General features: G+C 42.5%; 1 protein-coding gene across 3 annotated transcripts in view; it reads left to right on the top strand.

Annotated features, from left to right (window-relative positions):
* Positions 1–22,562, top strand: part of mcu (mitochondrial calcium uniporter) — a 55,656-nt gene that overhangs the window by 26,848 nt on the left and 6,246 nt on the right. For all 3 annotated transcript variants that reach the window (XM_032541067.1, XM_032541068.1, XM_032541069.1), the window contains exons 3-6: positions 19,540–19,603; positions 21,160–21,330; positions 21,737–21,841; positions 21,990–22,150. In XM_032541067.1, the coding sequence (XP_032396958.1) occupies positions 19,540–19,603; positions 21,160–21,330; positions 21,737–21,841; positions 21,990–22,150 (501 nt within the window). The remainder of the gene's footprint in view (positions 1–19,539; positions 19,604–21,159; positions 21,331–21,736; positions 21,842–21,989; positions 22,151–22,562) is intronic.

Below are 22,562 nucleotides of genomic sequence, written 5' to 3'. Positions count from 1 at the left end.
AGCCACCTTCCTAAGGAAACCCATTTTGGCTGCTTGTATCCTGGATCTCGTTCTTTCGGTCATAACCCAGCCTTCATGACCATAGGTGATGGTAGGAACAAAAACTGACCGGTAAATCAAGAGCTTTGCCTTCTGGCTCAGATCTCTTTTCGTCGCAACGGTGCAATAAATTAAACGTAATACCGCTTCCACTGACATGCAGATGTTTATTACACCTGCCACTGTCTGGTACTTATGGGGCTTTCTGACATAATAATGGATGAGTCTGGGTTTTTTCTTGCGTCTCTCTTTTAGGGTCCAGTAGCGTGACTTTAATGCCAAATTAATTTCTTCCTCAGTTATACATTGGATTAACAATTGCCAGCAAATGTTTGATTTGTCTAATTGTCTTTTTTCTGCAGTGTTGTGTTGCAATGGAGTTGCAATAAATTGTAGAGAGTCCTCTACTTTCCACATAGCTAGTGTCAGTGTAGTTTGAAGGTTTGTGTAGTACACAACAGATAAAAATGAACAAATCATACATTTCATATATCTCACCTGGAATCCCCAGTACTTAAATACTTTTACTTAAATACTAAGTAAAAGCGGCATTACTAGTTTATTATTAGTCTAAACAATACAATACATTTTTCTTAATAACTAATTTAGAATGTTATGCTTAATTCACTTGTACTTGAGTTTACTATAGTTCATTTCTGAACTTGGAAACATCAGCTGACAAGGGCCATTTAGTAGCCTCTTCGGGGCTTTTGATCACATCATCTTCATCAGCAGATGAGCAAATTTCTTTTGAGGTTTCAAAGACTAACTCGTCACATACTCATATTTCCATTCAGGGCCTGGAGTTAACTTTTTTGACCTCCTGGCAACGTCTACGATTCTGTTACAACTGTGACAACTCTCTTCTGCTAAAGATAATGATGTGATATGACCCAACGAAGTTGAGAAGGATTTATCAGCTATTATCAGGGGTATACTTAAAGTGAGTGTGCACATGCAGAGTCTGCATGTATGTATGTATGTGTACTTGTGAATTTACTTGGTTCCTACATGATGTCACTTGAGGATAAGTACAACACTGTCGCACTGTTCTCAGCACAAGGTATCATATAAGTGACCTTCCAATGGAACATGACGACCAGTCACAAGATTTGGCAGAAGGGAGTCTTGGCGATGCCACTTTGTCATTTGCCTCTTCTCAAACTTGGCTTGGTCAGACTATTACTTTTTGTACTTGGTATTCCTGTGAGTAAGGTCCAGCTAGAATCCAATAAAGCAGACGCATTATGTTAAGAAGATCAGCTCAAGGTTAAGTGTGTATATTTTTTTTCACCAGGAAATGCGCTCGGCCCACTGACAACTTGCGCGGGATGAAAGTTTTATGATGAGAACAGGATATTTGTTCCTTGAGTGCTTGTAATCTTTCTGCTGTGTATAGCAGTGCATTAGCTCAGCTCCTTTTGTCCCCCCCCCTCTATGTCTCTGTGTGTGCATGTCTTCGGTGTGCTTTGTTTTTGTTGGTGAAGTATGTCATTTGGCTACATGAAATGGAGAAGGCAGCCATGGGTTTGATTGGGAGTGATTGTACAAAGACAAATGAGCAGAGTTTACATTTTACTGCAGCAGGCCACTCGGCATTGGGGGGGGGGGAGGTTAGTGAATGAGAACAGAGGAAATTAATACTTTAAGTACGCTGCTGGTAAGTCCAAACATCAGCTGTGGGTTATCCAAGCAAGGCCTTGTTCACAACGGGGTGAAACAACAGAGCCAAGTGGGAGCTAGTCGATAGTCCCGAGCGCCCCTCTCCCTGCCACATAGCCTCCAGAGGGAGAGCTGTTTGTTCAAAGGGCAGTAGGAGGGGAGACACAGGAGTCTCAGCACGGAATGTTTGCCCTGCCAGGGCTTGTCTCTGCTAGGTAGGGCTGAGGAGGATATTGTCAGTACCGCAGCAGAAGGAGGGTACATCAGCAAAACCGTGACACCATGCAGAATCTGTAGGACATTGAAAATCAGGTTGCATCAACTTGTTAGCCTTGCAGACATCGTCTCTAACCATGTCTGCTGCGGCGTCTGCCGTTTGTGTCCTGCATTGTTTGACACACTTTTTTTTTTCCTTTTCATTGACATCCCTCTGCCTTGCTCCTGCATTGCTGCAGTACAGGCGCTTGTCTTGGCTAAGCCAGTGGTCCCTCCCTCCCTCCCTCCCTTCTCTCTCTCCCCTCCTCAATTGCTCCTTGGCATCAATCAGTTTAGCTGCAGCTTCCCATGAGGCATGATGGGTCACGGCTACACACACACACACACTCACACACACACACAGCCATTCTCAGCAGCACTATTCATGCATGAACCTCTCGACCCATCTGCAACTCAGCCCCTACAGATGGGAGGCGAGGCAATTTAGAGAAGTTGTCAAACGTCACACTGACACATGAAAGGAGAAATCTGAAATGGGCAGAAAACAAGTTGATGGTTCCTCACCGGAAACCAGCCAGTCCAGTTCCCAGTTAGTCCAGTTACCCAATCTTTAATAGTACGCAAGAATACTGTTCAGGGCACATTGGTGTATGGATTTAAGACAAGATGGACATGAGTAGAACATGAATAGTATAAGAGTAGGGCAGGGCAGGTGGTGTCCCATTTGACAGGCACCTTAAACCTGTTCCCTAACTCATGTCTTCACTAAGCCATGTCAAAAGGATCTCTCCTTTTCCGGAGGAAGAATCTGCCCTGTCTTTTAATGTTTCCCCTGAAGGCAGACAAAAGTAAATTGCTTTTCTCTCTTTCTCGTAAGGCAATTTTGTCATTAATCTACACTGACTTGGACATTCACACATTTTCCAATCTGTGGCAGGTGGGTGCAGTTTAATAGCACAATGACCTGTGTTACGCAGAGAGCTCAGTGTGCAGACTTGCATCTGTGTGTGGGGAGAAGTTGGGAAATGGCCAATTACTAAAATACAATGGCTGCCGTTTTCTCCAGGAGGGAGGTCTGTTATGAAGAGAGCCATGAAAATAGTTTGTGGCTCTATTTAAATAATAGTTCCCTTAACTGTTTATAAAGTGTGTGTGTGTGTGTGTGTGTGTGTGTGTGTGTGTGTGTGTGTGTGTGTGTGTGTGTGTGTGTGTGTGTGTGTGTGTGTGTGTGTGTGTGTGTGTGTGTGTGTGTGTGTGTGTGTGTGTGTGTGTGTGTGTGTGTTCCCATCGCTTCCTCTCCTTTTATGGCATTGAGTCAGCAAGAGTTTGTGCCATACCGTCCATTTACTCTGATTGACTATAAACTGTGTGGAGTTGCTATCCAAACTTGTAGCTCATCACCCAGCCAGTCGGGATGAGAAAGCGATTTTGTTTGAATGTTGTCACAATGTATTTTAAAACCTGCCTTATCTTAGGTCCCATGACATGGTGCTTTTTGGATACTTTTTATAGGCCTTCGTGATCCCCTAGTACTGTTCTGAAGTCTCTTTCCCAAAATCCAGCGTTGGTGCAGAATTACAGCCACTACAGCCAGTCCCACAATGAGCTTTCCTTAGGACGTGCCATTTCTGTGTCTGTAGGACAGAGGTGGCGGCTGGGGGTGTGGCCTCGACCAACTGCCACTTTGCTCATTTGAAAGCCGTGATGTCTCTCTCTTTCTCATGGGTGGGCCATATTCTCTGGGCGGGTAAAGCAAAGAAAGGGGAGGTAACTCCAGATCTGTCCATCTGAGCTTTCATTTTCTAAAGGGCAGAGCAGGCTACCCAGGGCTCGGTTTACACCTATCATCTTTTCTAGCCACTGGGGGACCATAGGCAGCCTGGGGGAACCCATGTTAATGTTAAAAAAACCCTCATAAAATGAAATTTTCATGCCATGGGACCTTTAAGTCGCCAAGGTGATTTGGAGGAAAAACCGTGTAAAAAAAGTAATAAAGGCTTTGCTGAAGTTCTCCATGCTCTCAGTGAGTCATATTAGCCGCTCTAAACAATAATTTTTCTTTTATAGGGTCATACACCGCAATGCTTTTTTCCAAGTTTTTGTTCATTTAGACTAAATTAACCAAACGTTTCATTTTACCTGTGAGTGGAAGCGCAGGAGTAGAGTGAGACATGTGAGTGATACTGTGTGCCATTTAAGTCACAAACATACTTCTTCCCTGAGTAGATTTCTTAACACACATACATGATGCACATCTTTTAAGATTCTGTAGGACTTACACTTTCTGAATTTATCATTATTTCCATCCATTGCGAATAAATGTGCATAAATCTGCTTAGTAATGGTAGGCGAAAAAAAAACTCCTTATAACTCCAGAACTTGTCTAAAGTCTGAGAATCATCACATTTTTATGTTTCCTTTTCCAAAGTAGTATCAAAGCAATCCAGTGATAGCTGTCTTTATATCCATAGGTAGATTGCAAAGAGGAACTGCTAATAGCTAGTTCTCATATTCCCGCAATACTTAACACTCCTCTTTCCATTCAAACGGGGTGCGGTTGACTTCAAACACACCTAAACCATGCTTGTAGCTGCCAGTAGCTCCTCACCAGTCTACAAGCAGTGTGCTTAGCTGGTAGTTCAGACACAAACTCATTATGTGAAGCTTGACAAGATAGATTTTCGTGTGATATGTGGTATTGCGTTTCACGCGTGATCTGGTGGTATAGTAAGAATTCAGCTGCTGTCCAAGGTAACTTTCTCTGGACTTAGCTGCACCTTTTGAAGGAGACGGTTAACTTAAACTATTAGTACCGTGCCCTAGCACACACAAACACACCTTCACCTTACAACACACCCTAAACCACTTCCAATGAGTTGCATAACACTTTCTTTCCCTTCCCCTAATCCCAGAAAAGTTTAAATTCAGAAACCTAGCCTTTACCCCCTTTTGATATGGTTTACAATTAAAAGTGACAGTATAGTAATGTGCCAATGTGTCCAAAAGATTCACCTACAGCCCTCTCTATCTGCTCGCCCTCTCTATCTACTCCTCACTGGCTGTGTTGTATCCAATGAATATACAGTAGAGAGAGCCCATATGTAAAGGAGTGTACAGCTTATCTCAAAGGCTCAAGCCGGGGAAAATAATCAAAGCCGTTAAACTAACAAAAGATTGACAAGACGTACTTGTACAGATAGGTTATCAGGATGCATGGGGATTGGGGAGGGCGGGGAGTGGGTAGAAGATTTCTGTGCATGTATATTGTGCTGTATATTTGGGTATTTATGTACATGGAAGCACTGTTGCACTATGTACAATTGTATAGAAAACTTGTGAAGACAAAAAGTTTGAAAGACTGACAAGATTTGCCTGTTTGTCTTGAAGGCCTTTCCTGATTGTTCTGTACACTCCTGACTCTCCCAGAGGGGCTGGAGGAAGAGTGTGCATTTATTTTCTTTTATCTTTCATGGTCGGATTATTTGCATCTCTCTTGCGCTCTCACCCCCCCTCTCGCCCCGACCGGTTAAGGCGAATGGCCCCCTATCTAGAGCCAGGTTCTGTTTGCTCACTGTTGTCGCACCAAATGTGTGTTATTGCAGGAGTTAATGGCCCCCTGTACATTATAGAGTGTGGTCTAGACCTACTCTATCTGTACAGTGTCCTGAGATAACGTCTGTTATATGGTTGGCACTGTAAGTGAAAATGAATTAAATGAAATCTCTTGGTTTACAAAACTGCACCACTGCGGTTAACAGATGGATTTTCCGAAGTTCACCCATTGCAAAAGCATACAATCCTCCATTCAACCTGAACATCTAGAAAGCACTTGAGGGCTTGTTTAGCTTCAATTAACTCAGCGGTTATTACGATATTGCGTAGTCCAATACGATATAATGATCTGTTTTGAGTGGCATTACAAAGTTAGACGAGTCATCGCAGCTGTTAACAGATTTCAGTTGTCAGTTCAGTTGTCAGCTGCTGTGAACACACAAAACAAAGCCTAAATATTAGCAAACTACTTTTAGTCAGCGGGGTGATGCTGTGTGAAAGAAGTGTAATGAGAAATACTTGTTTCCTTTAGTTTGTTGCCTTCAAATGAAGTTGATTACTCCATCATCATGATGGCCAGATACTGGCCGGATTAGTAAAGCTTAAAACCACCTTTAAGGATGAGATACCATCACTGTGTCTTAATATATTATTGATCTATTTGTGTGTGTCTGTGTGATAGTGCCTATCACAGATATTGCACAAATAAAATTGCAGCAAAAGGAGATCTATTGAGATTCTTATTTCTGTTTACATTGTCAGACAGGGTCTGCAGGGTGAAGGCAAATAAATGAAGTCCCAATATTGCTAAATATCGGTAAACAAACCAGTGTTGGGATATAAAGGATTTCAAGAAGAATGCAGGTGTCTTTTCAGGACATTAACAGACATTTTTCTCTGTTTATCTGATTGAACCCTAAAGTTCCATTGGTTGTAACCTGCCATCATGTGAAAGTTTACGTTTGTCTTAAAAGAACAAGCAGGAATTCATGAAAAACTGCTACCTTGCGGATTGACTTTGTCTTCCCTGGGCGTTCTTACACTTTAATATCGTCAATCTGTTCTCAGTAGCAATGAGGGGTAATCCATTCAGTTAAGCACCTAATCACCAAGTTGTATAGGTGAGTCTTTATAATATAATATCATGGTTTATCTTTACAATGTTTAGTTTTTCATTTTATTTTACTTTACCTAGTCCTTTGTTTTTCTGTCTACTAATATCGTAATAAACAGCATACTACATGCATAGCTGATTTATTGATCATTCTCTCGGATTAAAGGCTTTATTATATTGTTAAAGGACAAGCCTCATCCCCAATAATCTTTGCACAAGAATATGCTGGTAACCTCCTGAGGTGTGAACTGGAAGCAGTTAATTCCTGTAATGTAAATGTGCCACCCAGACAGTGACGTAAGCAGCCATGTAGCAGAAATGTGAATATAAACAAAACGTTGCAATCCTTTGACGTAAATTGAAAATGGTCTCATTAGCATAAGCACATATCAGAATATTATATTTTTTAGGGGGCTCCAGTTTACCCGCACTACTGCCTTAAAAGCGTTAATACTAGATTAGCTGTGTGTGTGTGTGTGTGTGTGTGTGTGTGTGTGTGTGTGTGTGTGTGTGTGTGTGTGTGTGTGTGTGTGTGTGTGTGTGTGTGTGTGTGTGTGTGTGTGTGTGTGTGTGTGTGTGTGTGTGTGTGTGTGTGTGTGTGTGTGTGTCGAGACGCTGCTTGAATGTCTGCAAAATGATGAGTCTTCAGAAAACCATTTGAATTTGAGAAGCTGACGAGACAAGATGAAATTTACAGCTGAGCTGATTTTAGAAAGCAAAAAAAATATCGTCTGTGTTAAACTCTGAATGTATAGTGAGACGTCATATCATCTGTGGTTAAAGATACAAAATCCAACAAACAACCCCCCCAAAAAAATTAGATAAATTTTTTTTTTTAAAGTGATTGTTATTGTGGTGACATCAAAGGATTTTCTTCTTTCCAGTTCCCACCAGCAATCAACCTGTGGGCATGCTGGGTCTGGTAGTTGCCAGTAAGGCAGTGATCACACTGAAAATGTTAAACCTCTTAATTTGCGGTAATAGTAGCCGCTGGAGGGTAACTTAACACACGTAATATTAATATTTGTTACAGAAAAGGAAGATGTTTTTCTTCATGGTGCCTATATTTCTTGAATTCTCTTGGAACCATCCATGGGAAGCTTGTTAGTCCGCTGTGGGAGGCACAGTGATGGGGTGCCCATTTACCAATATTCAAGCTAGACTGACTCCCGCAGTGACGGAGAGAGGGAAAGGCAGAAACAATAGCAGTTGGGGGTCGAGCAGTGGAGGAGGTCCTTGAGAAAGATGGATTATGAAATCACATTAAAAATAGAAAGAATAGAGGAGGAAAGGCAGCAAAATGAGCAGCATTCTAATGATGAGGATTAAGATATTGTGAATAGGAGCACGAGGACAGACAGATATGGTGAAATCGTTTTTGTCAAAGCAATAGGGAGGCTGACTAGCTCACTTTAATTTTAGGTCATGATGTCACTTAGGGGAGATGAAAGGGCAAAGATTAGAGGAAGAGCTAGAGGCGAGATGAAAGAGGAGGGGGACGATCTTTAACAAAGTCGTCGCCAGCCATGCAGTCTGATCTGGAATTAATATCAGCTGACTTGATTAGACACTGCTCAGTTTTTTTGTCCTTTCTCCTGCCCTTTGTGTGGTCCGTGAGTCAGGGTTGCTGTGTTTGTCATGGCTCCCAGAGCTCGTGGAAGAAGAGACCATCACATCACACGCAGGCAGGAGGATATGAGATACCGACCCAGGACCCTCTAAGATCTGAAAGCTGGGCGATCTGCTTATTGGACTGCTTTGACTTCCATTTCCCCAGCCCTGCCGGCGGGCAGAATGAGACATAGTTTACAGACACTAGGCCACTTTCTGCAAACTGTCCAAAGTCTGTGTGAGAGAGCGGGCCGATTGACACACGGCCCCTCAGCACAGGATCTGTGAATATTTGATGCTTGTTGTTAGAATGGCCTGGAGTGAAGCTTTTGCTAGTTCTTATTTACAATCTGACAAATAGGCCCCAGCAGAAACAACCCTAGACTTACAGTCTTTCTTAAAATCTCTACAAATTTCTAAATTCCACCAATAGTCAGCATTATTTACAGTCATTCCAATGCTGACATGATTCAATATTAAGTAGGTCTGTGGTAGAAACAGTTGAACCTTCTGCGGACTGAGGATTAAAGCGTTACACCAGAAAGTGCCACAGCAAAGTTCATCTCTGTGTCCCAGCGAAAAATGTAGTGCTAGAAGCCATGGTGAGGTAGAGATGGCCCACTAGGCTAGTTTGTGAACCACTATAGCTGGTGAGTTAACCGCTAACAGGCTAGCCTAGAACATCGGTTCCCAAACAGGAAAAAAAATCATATAAGAGTTCCGGGGGTGGGGCGTATGTAGCTGGATGTTGAAAGTCTAAAGGGGTCTGGGATTGTAAAAGGTTTGGCAAACACTTGCTTAGAACATGTATATGCTAGTCTGTCACAATTGCTCTCTGAGCTAGCTTGGTCGCTAATGGGGACTAAAAATGGGGGTTGGTGGTTCGATCCCTGGCCCTGCAGTCCCATGTCCAAGTGTCCTTGGGCAAGTCACTGAACCCCGAATTGGTCCTGATGCTGCGCCATCAGTGTGTGAATGTGTGTGAAGGTCAATCTAATGAGCGGGTGGCATCTTGTACGCTAGGGTGACCAGACGTCCCCGGTTTCCGGGGACAGTCCCCGATTTTGGCGAAACACTGTCCCCGTACTTGGAGTGGGATCTGTTCCTCGAAATGGTTCCCCCCTGTTTTCCAACTGTGACGACAAAATCCGAAATTTTTGAATGTAAGGAAGAAACACCTGACAAAACGTAGCCGATAATCGCACATCCAACACACGCAGGCTCCAGGCAGCCAGAGCCAACGGTGCTCAGAGATGTTTTAGAAGCCGTGTTTTACGATGCTAAAATCACTGATTTTTGACATGGAGTCTGGTGCGTTTAGCGAACGCAATTTTGCGAACTTTTATGTTTTAAAAAGGATCTTAATCTTTAACAGAAAGGTCGACCTCCTTAGAAATCCTTTACATAATGTTGTCAGACACTTAGAATATTAATCTGAGTCTGTTAGCAGCTAAACGAGCACTTTTATGAACGTAAATACAAGATGGACAATTATCCTATTAACTTACATTGTAGCTTGTTTCTGCCGACTGGAGCGATCTCGTTTAATACTGCATCACTGTCAAAGGAAAATATGTCCTCAATAGTTTTTATTGTATCTGATTCTCAAGGGCTGTTGCAGAAACAAGCCTTGTGCATAAAGCAAAAGCTGTCAGTAGTTCAGTAAACATTACAACATTATGAAATATTAGACTTTCTATCTGAATATTAGGACTTTCTATCTTGAATATTAGACTTCTATCTTGAAATATTAGGACTTACTACTTGAAATTATGACTATAGGACTTTCTATCTTGATATTATGACTTTCTATCTTAAGTATTAGGATTTTTTATCTTGAATATTAGGACTTTCTATCTTGAATATTAGACTTTTTATCTTGAAGTATTAGGATTTTTTATCTTGATATATTAGGACTTTCTATCTTGAAACATTCCCTCTGAGGTGTAGTGGAGTGGAGTAGGAAGTAGCAGCAGGGGTGGGTCTAGGATCAGACCTTGGGGGGGGCTCAGCCCCTAATGAGAACAGCTCTAGGTCTAGTGTCCCCGTTTTAAGTTTTACAAAAGTAAAAACATTACTTGTTTTGGAGGTAAATACTGAAAATGTCCCTGGATTTTGTCTGAGAAATCTGGTCACCTTATTGTACGCACGCTGTATGTAGTGGTGAATGGCTCCTGTAGTCTGTAAAAGCGCTTTGAGTATTCGTAGGCAGTGGTGGCCTAAATGTTAGTGAAGAGACACACATATGGAGGTCGTTGGTTAAATCCCCAGACCAACAGGATCAAATCTGGATGTGGAAAGTGAAAGAGCATGGCTTGTCCGTCCCTCATTACCACCACTGAGGTGCCCTTGAGTGGTCCGGTGGAGCTGCTCAGTCGCCAGCCGAGCAGACGGTGGTTGTATGAATGTGTGCAACTATGTGAATGTGATCAGGACGTTCCTGCAAATGAGAGGCTCCCTCTCAGTGAACCTTACCTGAATAAATAAAGGGTAAATAACAAAAAAATAGTTAGACTAGCGCTATATTAATACAGTCCATTTACATGTAATGGGTCAGTATTTGGAGTTGAAGTTTCCTCACACTGTGAGCAAGGTACCATACCTACTTTTTAATTCTACTGTATTAACAGACACAGATCTGTAAATATTGATTTAATTCTGCTCACTTGGTTCTAGATGGGTAACATTCCTACACATTCCACTCCACTGTCAAACTAGCTGCCACTGCAGTTGCATTTATTATATTCTCCGTGAAAGGAAACCTTTTTAATTATCATTCATGCAGACAGGTAAGACATAGATGCAAAACACTAATTGACCACCACAGAAACGGGGCCCAGCTCTTGAAATTGTCCAGGCAGATAGTGTTAACTATAACCAGTTTCCTTGCTTTTAGGTCGAAGGAGGCAGCTGCAGACTGCATTGAGGAGGCATATGGTAGTCTTCAGACTCTCCAGGCTTAGCAAATGGTTGAGCAGTGAAAATACTTAGTGAAAATTGGCAACGGCTAAATTTGGATCAGTCATGCATATCTTGAGAGAAAATTCCATCCAGACAAATGTATTTTATAATTATTATTTTTTGTCTGTCACATTGACTTTGTCTTGTAGCTATAAATAATCATCAAAGTTAAGAAAGATTGAGGCCGTTATAGCTTTTGCTACAGTAAATGTCCTGAGCTGTGTATTACTATGCTCTGTATTAGTATGTTGTGCTGCAGCTTCCTCTCAGCTCCTTCAGCAGTGCCTGCTCCAGGCCGTGTCTGAGTGACACTCAGCAGCCCAGTTTTAGTGCTGGCATGTCTACATGCCATATGTCCACGTGGGACGCAGCAGAGTACAACTCTGACAGACTCGCTGACACATGGCAACAAGGTTACAATTCTGTGGATTCAGTTTTCCAGGCGCTCTACTGTAGTCCTCTGGACAGTTTTGGCTGTGCTTTTCTAGACTTTGTACCTTTTACAGTCCAAGTTGTGTTAATAGCACGGAGGGCCATAGGAAAGACGCCCAGAGAGGAAGAGCACTGTTATAGTTCCTCAAAAGGAGCATTCCCATGTCCCGCTCCATAAATAACAGCTTTAAGAGAAAATCACAGCGGTTTGTGAGACACTGTGTATATACTGCCCTGGATGTCACCTCACATGCCCTTCAGCGAGCAGAGACACAAGCATCCAGGGTCCGCTCTGCATCAAGGGAATATTGGTAAAACATGCACTGTTTCTAGCTGCTTTTTTTGACCATTTATGGTAGCTGCTTTGCTGTCATATTAACTAACAATCAGCCCCTGGCCCTCTTATGGTTTTCAGTATGCAGAGAAAGAATGTATTAATAGTCTGTCTATGACAGCATATTCCTAAAAATTATATAATCATGTCATTGCTTAAATTGTGAACCCAGACCAACAATGATCCCCTGATTTATCAAAGTGTCATGTACATTTGATTGTTTTTTTTTTCTTCTTTTGCATCCAACTTGTAGTCTGACGGGGTGAATCGTATGCCTGCATGTTACAGCAATATGTGTCACCTCTGCCCCGCCCTATTAGTCAGACAATACTGCAAATTCACCTCATGGTTCCCTACACAGCTTAGAAGAAGAAAAAAGGACCTTGAAAAACACACAAACACTAGAGCCCGACCGATATATCAGCGGGCCGATATTATCGGTGTGCCGATATTATCGGTGTGCCGATATTAGGCATTTCCCAAACTATTGGTATCGACGTTTATAATGGCTGATAAAAAATAATAAATAATACTTTATTTGTATTTGTTTAAATATGTATTCATCAGAATTATGTATAAGGTCAAATAAATTATTCGGATAAATGTATATTTAAACAATAAATTAAAAACGGAAGGTAAACCATGTCATCAGTGTTGGCGTTGTATAGTTCGTCCACCAGAGGGCGCGCTACAATGTCCCTCTGTTTTTGTTCAAAGGAGTTTAAGTTCCATATCTTAAGTTTGTATTTTTATCAGAACTTTAATATATTTTGATGTTCCTCTGTTCTCATTGTATTATTTTAGTGAGAACTCATAAAAAACTACAAATAACTAATGTTAGGGAAATCGGTCTATGTTTTCTTATGCATTTCTGGATGTTTTTTTTAAATATATATCGGCCAATATATCGTAATATCGGATTTTTAAATACCCAAGTATTTGTATCTTATCAACCTTAAAAATCCTTTATCAGTCAGGCTCTAAAAACACTACCTCCTGTTGAGATTAATAGCCACATGGCTTCCTTGAAATTTAAATTTGACATTTTCTCTGTTGAGTTTTGCTGCATGTTTTGTCTCAGCTGACATTTGATTATTCAGTCACTCAACTTCACAAGTCCTGTGAAAAGCTTTGTGCCTCTTGAAAAATTAACAGAAAGGTAAACACTGTTGATTGCCATTTTTAGAAATGTTTGTAAAGGAGTATGGAAAAGATGCCGTATGCCAAAGTATTTTGGGCTGTAACCAGCAGTTATTGTCGCTATGGATTAATCTATTGATTCCCTTTCAGATTAACTTTTTAGTCTATACCAGAGGAAGAGCCCTCCACAGGGAGGCACGGGAGAGTTCAAGTTGAGATGAAAGTGACAGGTGCATGCTGGTACTCTGTAAACAACAGGAAGTCATTATTTTAGTTCAACCCGTTTGTCACTACAGTCAACATTTAGGCTGTGACACACAGCTTGAAGGTTATAAAGGTGCTTTAAAGGCCTTACAGCCCGATTACTGTAATGAGCGTCAACTATGTTACTTATTTTTGGAGTCATATCACAGTCAATTCTGAACACAATGTCATGATACACATATTTTTTGATTTAATGTGACACACTTTAAATCAAAAATATAACTTTCTCTATTATTGAACAAGAACCTTCATAAAACTCAGAAATCATAGAAAAAGAGACTATTTTCTGAAATTAAAGTGTAACTCTCGCCAAAATGCAACCTAAGGGCTTTTTGTGAATGTACCCGAGTCAAGTTTAAAAGCATCATTAGGATGGAAGCGCCACTTTTAAGACTTACCATATTTTTGTTTTTGGCCAAATTGCCTTTTGAATGGCGTGCTAGAGTGCTGTTTTGGCAAGAGTTACGCTTTAAGAACTTACCTGAGAATCATGATGTTTTTAAGTTTTCTTTCATATTAAAGGTTCCAATGATAGTTATGTTATAATAAGTTAAGTTATAATGATAAAGGTCTGTATATCGATGGGTACACATTGCAAACAAGATCTGCCAATAACTCATTTGGCCTACTTGTAATGGTGACATCTTCAAATGGCTTGTTTTGTTTGACCAACAGCCCAACTCCATTGTAAATGAGTTAAGACAATTAAGCAATTATTATATAGTTGTATAGATAAATAGATTCTCTGTCAGTTGACAATCAATAAATCAATTAATAAAAACATTTTTAGCACTACTAAAAATAAATGATGCAGAATATTGCAAAGTGTTTAGGAATCTGGAATGTAAAACATTATACTTGAATTGTGAATCCAGAACAGAATAAATATATTCATTAACCGTGATTAGAAGAAGGTGCAGAGCTTGTGGGTCTGGCTTTTTGCCAAAACAGGGGGGGTTAGATTATGAAAGCAAGGCAAGAGATGAGGCCGCAGAGGGATAAGTGGAGCATCTTGCATCCTTCAGCATCCCAGATGAAAGATAAATCAGTGATGACCTTGTACTAATGCATGTGCTCTGAGCATGATATTTTATTCAATATGGGTTCTGATAAAAGTGATCATGAACTTTAATTCCCGAAGGGAAGGTTTTTTAGCCAAGAATCCTTGAAAAAAGTTGTTTTGTGTCTTTTAATGGAACGGTTATATCCGACACTTAGAAATCATGGCCGTTTGAGAGACTATCCCGAGGCCAAACTGTTCTATAAACCTCTGTAGAATAGTGCTGTTTCTTCGTCCCCCAAAGCAGCTTCAGCAGGAACGATCAGTGTGGTGGTCACAGCGGTCTGAGAGAGAACAAATGGGAGGTACTTTGCTCCTCGATTCAAATCAAGTGTTTTTATCTTCCACTATAATTAAAACAACCAAAAAACAACGGGGAATGTTGTTGCAAAATGTGGCTCTGCTCTCAGAAGTGTGATTGCAAAAAAGGATAACTATAATGGTGGATAGCAAGGCTTCTCAGGACAAGAGTGGTGGTGGGAGAAAGAAAGCGACTATGATAAGAGGTGAACAGCTTATTCAGCAGCATTGATCGGGAGTATGTATGATGTGATGGAGCTGCAGGGAGCTTTTCACACTCTTGAGGCTTAATCGAGGTTGTTAGATCACCAGTCAGACTTAGACTGAGTGAGTATGGATAGAGTGCATAGTGCAAGGCATTCCTTAGATGCATGTTTATGAACATGAGTAGGGTCTCTCTCACTTTCAAAGGAAAAAAACTGCTAAAGCGAGAGAGAGGAAGAAGCAAGCAGAAGCTCCTTCATCTTCTCCACCAAAGTAGGTGAGTTGTTGCGTGACCTGCACTGAAATTAACACGGACGCCAGCAGTAAGTGCCATCTGGTGTATGAGCAATCAAAGAAGGTATGCAGCATGAACATATGCACACTAGCACACATACTGTATAGATACTAGGGCTGCACGATTATGGCCAAAATGATAATCCTGATTATTTTGATCAAAGTTGAGATCACGAGTATTTGTTGATTTTATTGTCACATAGTCTATTTAGAACTGCTTTCACATCTATATTGTGCTACATTCCTCTTATGCTGAACTTGTATGTTGTACATACATACAGCTGCAACACATTTTATTATCTGAAATAGCTAGCCTAGGATATATATATATATATATATATATATATATATAGTATGAATGCGTGCTGTGTTTTTTATTTCCACTGTAACTGCAATATCATACCTCTTGTTACTACGTTACGTGAGAGCAGGGAAGGACTCGGTATGTAGCACATAGCCTTTGCTTCTAAGAAGCCTTATATTTTCCTCAGTGTGTTAAAATCATTTTAATCTCCCACAGTATACTGTATGATCTACTGGGTCTTTGCTCACTGTTCATTTACTACACTGAAAGCGAGATTTTGAATGGGGAGAGGTTTTCTTTATTGAAGGGAAATACACACTTGTGGTAGGATGAATGCAGTGGAAGTTAAAGCGCAGTGCAGATGAGATTTGAGAGAAGATCAAAACCAGCACGTCGGGATCCAGTGTGAGTGAGACAGAGATGGAGGGAGGGAGATGTAGAGCAAGGGTAAAAGCGAGGGGCAACCCCCCTTTTCTAGACGAGGGATTCCTTTACTGCAGTGATCAGCAGTCCCCCCCCCTCCTCTCCCTCCCTCCCTCCCCTCTCTCTTTCCCGCCACCATCCCCACTTCACACACAGAGTACAGTCACGTTTCAGTGGGGAGGGATTGTCTGCTGCAGGGTACAGTGCAGCACATGGTGAGAAATGCAGGCGAACTCGTGACTCACACCGTTTTACTCCAGCCTTCATCTATCGCTATCGCTCCCCTGCTACTGCTCCATTTATCCTCAAATTCTTTTGCCTCCTCCTTCCCAGCCATCGTCAATGCCCTTTTCTTTCTTTCTCTGCCTCTCTTACCCGTATGACAGCGATTCCAAGGTTGCTGTGCTATTGACTGCTGCTACACTGTTAAATATTTCAGGCAGCGTTTCAGTGGCTGGGTGCCGAGGGAGAGGAGGTGGGGGGGGGGGGGGGGGGGGGGGGGGGGGGGGGGGGGGGGGGGGGGGCTTCGCTCAGTTGCTTTGCAACTACTGCTGACAAACAGGCTGGTGAACAGACGGGTGAACACACACACACACACACACACACACACACACACACACACACACACACACACACAAAGACACACGCCACCTGCAAACACACAGAGGTACATTCACGTACATGTCACTCCACAGATGAATATAGACACACACGCCAGCGCCATATTTGCTTATGTGTGCAATGCTGCCCTGTGTCGGGGTGTGTGGGTCGGTGCCACTGATGTTGTGGGTAGTTTAGTGAAATCTTTCCTCCTGGCTTTGAGCAGCTGAAATTAATGAATGAGCAAAACAGAGCTAGACTGCTCTCTGTCATCTTTGGCCCAGTGGTATCAAAAACAAGAGTTTTACAGTCCTGATGCGTGGACACACACATGCATTCACCCCTCCGATCCCTGTGGTGGTGCTTAGTTTCCACTGGAACTGCATCACAGCCGCAGTGGTAGGAGTTACTTTTCAAAAATGCTTTTAGACTCTTTCTTCTCTATGCTTTGCAAGTAAGTTTTCAGGTTTCTGTGGACCTTCACTGAGCCTCTGCATAGTGGATAGTCAGTGTAGCATTGCTCATCTGGTGAGGAAAATCTCTCTAAAAAAAGAAAATGGAGGCAGCCGTCGTAATCCAGAGATGACAGCAGACTGTTTAGCACCTCATTACTAATTTATGTCACTCATGGCAAACTGCTGACAATCCGCAACAATTTTCATTGTATCAAGTAGTGACAGGTGGCTAACTCTCATTGTTTGTGTTAATCCTAACATTTATCCCTTCCACATCATCTCTATTGTTTGAAGATGTAATTGGCAGTCTCATCCCCTGATTGACAGCCGAGACATTTAATTAGCAGCACTTGATTGGCGGCTGTGTATGTCAGGTCGATTCTGAGTTTACAGGAAGTTCTACTGCTGGCCCTGTAAAAACGTATTTTCCGTTTTTGTGGTGATGTGCATGGTTAAGACCTGGATGTATGTACTGTAAAACAAAACAAAACTTAAAAAGTCCTGAAAGTACTATTGTAATCTGACCCAGACCTATGAAACATGAGCCACTATATTCCATCACCTTCAAGCTTTGTCACTGGTCCCTCCTATGAGGCATACAGCGGAATAAAATATCCTCTCTATATATATATATATATATGTATCTTCTCTTGCTGCCTGTTTCACAGTTAGCCAGGATATCTGTACTGCTGACTGATGATAGAATCTGGCCTCAGCAGTCACACCTTGATCTTGCTTCTCTGGAGTCGACCATTTTCTGGCTGCCACTGAAGAAATGCCATGATGGGTGGATGCTGGGTATCCACGGTGCTTGTGTTTAGCTCGCTGCTACGGATACAGAAAGCATCTGTTTGCAGTGTCATCATATACACATAAGTGCACACACATATGTACACCTGTTCTACCTGGAGACATCTTTTCACTTCATAACTGTCAGTTTCTGTGGGCGCCCGGACAGCTCAGTTGCTGCATGTCATTCCCCCTCTTTCTCCCCCTCCATTTATTTAGCTGTCCTGTCAATAAAGGCCTAAAAATGCCCCCAAAGAACTGTCAGTGTGAAGTCATAAAGAGACGTTGTGAAGAGCTTTGAATCTCTGCTGATGTGGTTGGGCTCAGGAACTCAGTGTCAGATTGTGGGCATATCGTAAATCAGATATTACCACAGTTGTACACGGAGTGAGTGCATCAGACTGAGACTTGCGGGGTGCTAAATGTCATGCATTCAGGTCCGTTTGAAAGCCTGTGGTAATGCTTTGCACTCATAGGAGAACATACTGTATAAGCATGTCCAGTTGACAGCCCACACACATTATATACACACAAACACTTATGTTAGATTCTGAGGCGGCTTTTGCCTTGCTCTAAGAGTTAGGGTTATGGTTGTGGGTTTGTGTTTGGTATTGTGGCACCATTTATCACAACAGAAAAGAAAGCAATAGCTATGTAATCATTTACAGTTTAATTACATATGATGGTTCATTTTCTGTGATCCAGGTGGTTCATATTATAGCACTACGGTGTCACAAATCAGGACCAGTCGGTTGACAAACAGAGCCTTTTTTGAGGTGCAGTAGGAGCAGATTTTGTTTGTGCGTGTGCACCTAACTAAAAATACATTTCTGTTTTTGTACTCTTTCTTTCTTGCTTGATTTCCAATGTCTCATCCTCACCCCCAATCGCTCAGTGTAAGTGTGAAGGGATCCGACAGTCTGTCTAATACCTTAAAAGGCTCCATCGCCGCTCGGCAGAAGACGTGACGAGCTCTGTAATTCGAAACGTGTGCAGACACACCTACTTTGCTGTGCTGACTGTAGACAGAAGCAACAGAAAAAATGAGGGTTTCCCCAAGCTCTGCTCCTCTAGTCGTTCTTCCTCCCCTCCTCCCTCCCTCAATCACACCACTCTGTGATACAAGTGGAGAATTCATACTAAACTACATTGTTGTTATTCAGACTGCATTTGGCTGCCTTCTTTCTGTGTCTCCCACTGGGCTGGTGGTTTGTATGTCTGAGTACTGGTGTATTTAGATGTGAGAGTGTGTGTGTGTGTGTGTGTGTGTGTGTGTGTGTGTGTGTGTGTGGGGTGGTGTGTGTGGTGTGTGTGTGTGTGTGTGTGTGTGTGTGTGTGTGTGTGTGTGTGTGTGTGTGTGTGTGTGTGTGTGTGTGTGTGTGTGTGTGTGTGTGTGTGTGTGTGTGTGTGTGTGTGTGTGTGTGTGTGTGTGTGTGGTGTGTGTGTGTGTGTGGTGTGTGTGGTGCGTGTGTGTGTGTGGTTTTTATGTGTCATCCCATTGTAAAATATTTGCATGCTGCAGTTGGATCTCCGCTTCTTGGGTGTGGCTCCAGCCTAGATATTGGAATGTTTCTCGCAACAGAGGAAGCCATTTTGTAACATAATACTTAGGCAGTCTAGCAAATAAACAATTATGTAGAGAAGTAAATGGCAAAGAGTAGGGTAGTGTTAAGTTGCTGAGTGCCACACACTGACTCACAGCACACTAAAAAAAGAACGAAAACGTTAGATAAGAAGAGTGGAATAACTAAACAGGTTGTTGCCCTTTTGTCTTCCTGTCCGCAGGTTTGGAGGGGCGCCCCCTCATGGCATGGACAGAGACTGTTGTGTTCCTCCGCTGCTCCAGAAGGTAAGTCCTTTCCCGCTCTCAGTTCATTCAGTTTATTTCGGTCCATATGAGCTGTATCAAGGGATTCCCAAATCAAGCCTCTAGTCCCCATCTGAGACAAATTAGTTCTGCACGTAAATAAGTTCTGCATTGATCAGACAGCAGAGGCAAATTTGGAATTAACAACCAGTAGCGTCATTAATATGGAATCTGTCTCGGGGAAGCATCTGCTCGTCTGTGTGGGAGGCGGGAGAGATGGAGAGCGAGAACAAAGAGAAGAAGAGAGGGGTTGGGGGGTCTGAGAGGAAAAGCCAGCAGCATTGCAGAACATGCTGATGTGATTTTAAAGTGGGATTGATAGCTGTAGGAAAAGGAGCAGAGATGGGCAAAGGATCCTCACACTTTTAGCAATGTGTGGTTGCAATGACAGAATATTGGAGGACACAGGGAACAGGTGCAGAAACAGCTATGATGCTCAGGGCAAGGATTCAAAATTGTCACCGTAATGAAGAAATAGGTGTGAAATGAAATCTCTGCACCTCTGCGTCTTTGAACATGGTCAAGAGACACTTTTGAAGCCGAGCCCAGCTGGCGCTGCCGGTGGCAGCTGGTGATCCTTGTGAACCCATGCAGAGATCTGCTGATTCACTGCAGTGGTCCCCCTGAGCAGGAGGACGAGGTTGTTGTGTGCAGCAGCAACAAGGGAGCTTGGTTCTCCTCCGCCGTGAGCACACAGGTCGCTGCATTGCTTCATGGCTCTGTCATTAGAAGACACTCAGCATGGTAATGGTATAAGCTGTACGGGCATACAGTATACCCAGAGTTTAATTACGGACCAAAGAGCTGAAATACAGACTATTAACTACTACTACTACTACTACTACTACTACTAAAAATAAAGTGCAACCAAGCAGAACAGTCCCTCAGCTGTTTGGATTCAAAATTACAATTCTTCTGGTGGTGCTACAAAACCGCAGCGGAGGTCCACACTAATCACTTAAACGCACCACAAACTTCAAATAGTATTTGGAGTCCATTGTGTTATTCCCTGGCTCAAAACCCAAAACTTTTAAAGAAATAAATGACTAGCAGTGTGATTCCCTGTTCTTTTAGCCTTTCTATGGGAATAAGAAATAGCAATAGTTGGCATCAACAAATGGAAAGGTTAGCAATATTATACGGTATTGATCCTCAGGACCCGACAGTCGAGAGTGGGCTTATTTTTGGCAAAATCAGCAGTCAGTGGATGCCTGTGTCCACATGGATGAGCCTGTTCTTGCATCTGCACACCGATAAATGAGATCGAGTCATCTATTGAATCAGATTTCCTGTATCTACAAATGACTCTTGAATTAGTTGCTGTTTGCAGATACTGTACGCAGTGTTTACAGCAGTTAGATCCTATCAGATAATGTCAGTCACAGAAGAGTATACTAACTAAATTCAATTTTCAGTTTCTTCAATCAGAGAGAGCGGGGTACATGGAAGCTTATTTCCATGGTTTATTTAAGACATTGGGGTGTAATTTCATATTTTCTACCTTTGTGACATTTGTTGTTTTCTTGCCCCCCCCACAGAGGTGACAGTGGTGTATCAGAATGGGCTGCCGGTGATCTCAGTGAGTTTGCCGTCCAGGCGAGAGCGCTGTCAGTTCACCCTCAAGCCTCTCAGTGACTCTGTGGGAGTTTTCCTGCAACAGCTCCAAGCAGAGGACAGAGGCATTGACCGGGTAGCCATCTACTCCACGGGTATGTTCGCAAACACAAGTAGTGTACGGACACACACACACACACACACACCACCACTACCACCACCTCTGTATCCATTTACCTCTGCAGGTTATACATATACGTGTCATTACATAAAGTGTTCTTGTGTTTTGATACTGTTAAGTGTTCCCGCAGCTGGGGATTTGTATCAGAATTTAATACCACTGCATGCACCATGAAATGAATTTTCATCCCTCACTCTGCTCAGTGGCTTATTGTTATACAGTAACAACTGGTACTTGAAATCTTACTCGTAGTGTGTAAGTGCATCTGCTTTTACCTCCAGTGACAACAAGCCTGATTATCAAGAGATGTCAAGGGTGTTTGAAGTGGCTATCCATCACCACATCCCTTTATATTTCTCTCTCTCTCTCTCTCTCTCCAGAAGGAGCGAGGGTCGCCTCCTCCACAGGCATAGACATCCTGCTGCTGGATGATTTTAAGCTCGTCATTAATGACACAACACACCTCGTGCGGCCACCAAGGAGAGGTGAGGACTGGCAAAGAAAAGGCAGAGTCTGCACTGTTTGTTATTTCCACCCAGTGGGAGTCACTACCAATAAGAGGAAGAAATGGTTTGTGGAGGATCGTATTAAAGACTGTCTGTATTTGTTTGCATTTGTGTCTGTGTGTTTCAGAGCTGCTGCCCCATGAGGAGGGGGAAAGGCTGAATGACGTGAAGTTTCTGGTGCAGCAGCTCTACACCACCCTGCGCATCGAGGAGCACCAACTCGGCAAGGAACGGGAGCTGATTGGACGACTGGAGGACCTCAACTCTCAACTCCGCCCCTTAGAGAAGGTCTAACTTCCTTAAAGGGGAACTATGCAGTTTTTTTATAGCTTAATTGATCTTAACTGAAAAGCTTTGGAGTCATTGGAATGGTTATATAACTTTTTTGGAGTTGAATGGTGGTCGTCTCGCTCCCCCCCTAGTGCCTGTGAGCAGAAAACACACACTTGCAACTTTCGGCCGGCGAGTCACCAGACACTTCACCAGGAAGGATTGCGTAATATCAGGTCTCGCGATGTAATGAATTGCTTTACGGCATTGCACACATACGCCCATTCAGGAACCGGCTAACAAGCTAGCGATGGAGTTTTTCACACTATCGTCATGGCTGAGCCGGCAAAAAAAGAAGCAGAAAGCTAAGAAAGCTTTTTCGGAGGAACAGAGAAAGAGGAAACGGCGGACTGACCGAGCAAGGAGTCAG

The sequence above is a fragment of the Etheostoma spectabile genome, chromosome 17 (genome assembly GCF_008692095.1).
Source record: "Etheostoma spectabile isolate EspeVRDwgs_2016 chromosome 17, UIUC_Espe_1.0, whole genome shotgun sequence".
In the NCBI taxonomy this organism is placed as follows: Eukaryota; Metazoa; Chordata; class Actinopteri; order Perciformes; family Percidae; genus Etheostoma; species Etheostoma spectabile.
Note: the sequence above shows the minus strand (reverse complement) of the source record. Positions and strands in the feature narration are given on the sequence as shown.